This window comes from Manacus vitellinus, unplaced genomic scaffold (assembly GCF_001715985.3).
Source record: "Manacus vitellinus isolate BGI_N305 unplaced genomic scaffold, ASM171598v3 scaffold_110_pilon, whole genome shotgun sequence".
Lineage (NCBI taxonomy): Eukaryota > Metazoa > Chordata > Aves > Passeriformes > Pipridae > Manacus > Manacus vitellinus.
The window spans coordinates 636,853-639,184 of NW_021938845.1; the positions used below are offsets into that span (position 1 = coordinate 636,853).

The window sequence follows — 2,332 nt, forward strand, 5'->3', positions numbered from 1 at the left end:
AGAACAAGAATTTTTAGGTCTTATTTTTGTTAGAACAAGAACTTTTAGGGCTTATTTTTATCAGAACAAGAATTTTAAGGTCTCATTTTTATTAGTACAAGAACTTTTAGGTCTTTTTTTATCAGGAGAACAACTTTTAGGTCTTATTTTTCTTAGAAAAACAACTTTTAGGTCTTTTTTTTTATCAGAACAAGAACTTTTAGGGCTTATTGTTATTAGAACAGGAACTTTTAGGTCTCAATTTTGTCAGAACAACTTTTAGGGCTTATTTTTATCAGAATAACAAATTTTAGGTCTCAGTTTTATCAGAACAAGAATTTTAGGGCTTATTTTTATCAGAACAAGAACTTTTAGGGCTTATTTTTGTTAGAACAAGAACTTTTAGGTTTTATTTTTATCAGAGTAACAACTTTTAGGGCTTATTTTTGTTAGAACAAGAACTTTTAGGGCTTATTTTTATCAGAACAAGAACTTTTAGGGCTTATTTTTATCAGAACAAGATTTTTTAGGTCTGATTTTTATTAGAACAACAACTTTTAGGGCTTATTCTTATTAGAATAAGAACTTTTAGGACTTATTTCTATTAGAACAAGAACTTTTTGGTCTTATTTTTATCAGAATAACAACTTTTAGGTCTCATTTTTATTAGAGCAACAACTTTTAGGGCTTATTTTTATTAGAAAAACAACTTTTGGGTCTTATTTTTGTTAGAACAAGAATTTTAGGGCTTATTTTCATCAGAACAAGAACTTTTAGGTCTTATTTTTATTAGAACAAGAACTTTTAGGTCTCATTTTTATTAGAACAAGAATTTTAGGGCTTATTTTTATCAGAACAAGAACTTTTAGGTCTTATTTTTATCAGAATAACAACTTTTAGGTCTGATTTTTATTAGATCACAAACTTTTAGGTCTCATTTTTATTAGAACAAGAATTTTTAGGTCTTATTTTTNATTTTTATTAGAACAAGAACTTTTAGGGCTTATTTTTATCAGAAAAACAACTTTTAGGTCTGATTTTATTAGAACACAAACTTTTAGGGCTTATTTTTATTAGAACAAGAACTTTTAGGTCTTATTTTTATTAGAAAAGCAACTTTTAGGTGTTATTTTTATCAGAATAACGACTTTTAGGTGTTATTTTTATTAGAACAAGAATTTTTAGGGCTTATTTTTATTAGAAAAACAACTTTTGGGTCTTATTTTTGTTAGAACAACAATTTTAGGGCTTATTTTCATCAGAACAAGAACTTTTAGGTCTTATTTTTATCAGAATAACAACTTCTAGGTCTCATTTTTATTAGAACAAGAACTTTTAGGTCTCATTTTTATCAGAACAAGAACTTTTAGGGCCTATTTTTATTTGGAAAACAACTTTTAAGTCTTATTTTTATCAGAATAACAACTTTTAGGTCTTATTTTTATCAGAACAAGAATTTTAGGGCTTATTTTTATCAGAGCAACAACTTTTAGGGCTTATTTTTATTAGAAAAACAACTTTTGGGTCTTATTTTTGTTAGAACACAAACTTTTAGGTCTCATTTTTATCAGAACAAGAACTTTTAGGTCTCATTTTTATCAGAACATGAACTTTTAGGTCTTATTTTTATTAGAAAACAACTTTTAGGGCTTATTTTTATCAGAATAATAACTTTTAGGTCTTATTTGTGTTAGAACAAGAACTTTTAGGTCTCAATTTTATCAGAATAACAAGTTTTAGGTCTTATTTTTATCAGAACAAGAACTTTTAGGTCTCATTTTTATTAGAACAATAACTTTTAGGTCTTATTAGAACAACTTTTAGGTCCCATTTTTATCAGACAAACAACTTTTAGGTGTTATTTTTATCAGCACAAGAACTTTCAGGTCCCGTTTTTATCAGCCCCAGAACCTCTGGGGCTCCCTGGCTGCCCGTGCTGTCCGGGCATTCCCTCCCCCCGCGGTGTCCCCTCTCCCTGCGCTCCCCCAGGGGATGTTTTAGCAGGGCCAAGGCCCCTTCCCCTGTCCCCGGGGTGGGGAAGGGCAGGAATTCCCCGTTTCCCGGCCCCAGAGGTGCCCCTGTGCCCGCTCTCCCCAGGCCATGGCCATCATCAACGGCTGCCTCTACGTGTTCGGCGGCACCACCGGCTACATCTACAGCACCGACCTGCACCGGCTCGACCTCAACACCCGGGAGTGGGTCCAGCTGAAACCCAACAACATGTCCTGTGACATGCCCGAGGAGAGGTGGGCATGGGAAACCCCCAGCAGGGGTTTTGGGATTGTTGGCAGGCTGTGAGGGAGGAGCTGGTGAGGGTTTGGGAGTGCAGGAAGGGCTTTGCCGGGACGCTGAT

The 2,332-nt window shown here is 34.0% G+C and overlaps 1 protein-coding gene across 1 annotated transcript in view; it reads left to right on the forward strand.

Moving 5' to 3' along the window:
- KLHDC10 (kelch domain containing 10) overlaps positions 1–2,332 on the forward strand; it is a 47,070-nt gene that overhangs the window by 19,358 nt on the left and 25,380 nt on the right. The window contains exon 4 of the mRNA XM_029965618.1: positions 2,077–2,225. Within this exon, the coding sequence (XP_029821478.1) occupies positions 2,077–2,225 (149 nt within the window). The remainder of the gene's footprint in view (positions 1–2,076; positions 2,226–2,332) is intronic.